Genomic DNA, 1,336 nt, shown 5'->3' on the forward strand with positions numbered 1-1,336 from the left:
TAGCGGTGAGACCTTAGGTCGTCTCCATTATGTCACTCTCTCGTGAAGAGTCAGTCATATGACAGTCATTACTTCACATGACGAAATACGCACATTTTTGAATTAGCGATCCATAGTAGATCACTTCAACATTCTCGTCGTCATGCCATAAACGCTCAAAATCTCCAATCAGACACAAGTGAACGACCGACCTCCTTTTCGTAAGCCCATAACAAGCCGAAAGTTCGATCACAGCGATCAACTTTCTAGTTGCAGCCACGAAGTGTAAAACAACTCCTACTTCCCGCAACCAAGCAAAGTTCGATTCCTGCTATGAGTGGTTCCGATTGCTACGATCAATCCGCCGGTTGTCGCAACTAACCTCTAACCTGCTGCAGCTGTGCGGCCTGGTTGTCATAATCAGAAAGTCGATACGCCCGGAATCTACCAATAAAAATGGTCGTGGCGATCAACTTTTGGTTGCCACAGCCAACCTTTTTTTTTCCGTGCACTTCAGGAGGCATTGCTTTGGTTCTTCTGTAGATCCAGTTTGGTCCATTCGGCTCCCCTTAGCATTCCGCTCTTCTAATTTGTTAACTTACCCACACCCCACCGCTGCCAGATGATGGCTGTGGCATGTCGTTTTGCTTGATGATGACGTTAAGTCCCGACCCTTGGCCAGCCATCGACACGTGACGGAGCGTACATCTGCTGTCGTTGCTCATCGCAGAGTCACTTTATAACAAATCAAGATCTTACTATGTACTCACACATCACATTGATACGAAACGTTTCGCCTTTAGCTCGTCTCCTAAGAAACGTTTCGCCTTCAGCTCGTCTGCAGGGCAGAAAAGTCGTACCTTGCAACAAGAAAATTTTCCTTGCAATCTCATTGTGTACCTGAAATGACCTTCGATCATTTTTGCATTTGATGACGTCAAGATTGATCTTGCATGCCTTGTACTTGATTCAACGCCAACACGAACTTGTTCAAAGGACAAATTCACTTTGAAGCAAAACTGTTTTTCTTAAAAAGGTATCTACTGAAACAAGGCGATATTGCACTTGACCGCTTTGGAAGAAATTATACTTCGAAATTCGCTTGGAACAATGTTCTTGTGAAAAGAAAAACCGACTTAGGTCATTATTAGTAAAACAAGCTGGGCCCGCTCTTCCCCCAAACCAAGTTGCCAGCTCCGCTTCGCTCCACCGGCAACTCGGTTCGGCAGGGAGCGGGCCCAGCTTGGCCTGCCGGCGGCGTTTGGGACGGGCCTTCGGCCCGTCCCTTCTGAATTTTTATGGTGTAATAAATCTTCTATCCGAAAACGGGCCTTTGGCCCGTTTGAGTGACGGCTCG

General features: G+C 46.7%; 1 protein-coding gene across 1 annotated transcript in view; it reads right to left on the reverse strand.

The window, feature by feature from the left end:
* LOC127750775 (pickpocket protein 19-like) overlaps positions 1-1,336 on the reverse strand; it is a 27,777-nt gene that overhangs the window by 4,048 nt on the left and 22,393 nt on the right. The window contains exon 4 of the mRNA XM_052273245.1: positions 582-714. Within this exon, the coding sequence (XP_052129205.1) occupies positions 582-714 (133 nt within the window). The remainder of the gene's footprint in view (positions 1-581; positions 715-1,336) is intronic.

This window comes from Frankliniella occidentalis, unplaced genomic scaffold, assembly GCF_000697945.3.
Source record: "Frankliniella occidentalis isolate FOCC.00 unplaced genomic scaffold, Focc_3.1 Scaffold257, whole genome shotgun sequence".
In the NCBI taxonomy this organism is placed as follows: domain Eukaryota; kingdom Metazoa; phylum Arthropoda; class Insecta; order Thysanoptera; family Thripidae; genus Frankliniella; species Frankliniella occidentalis.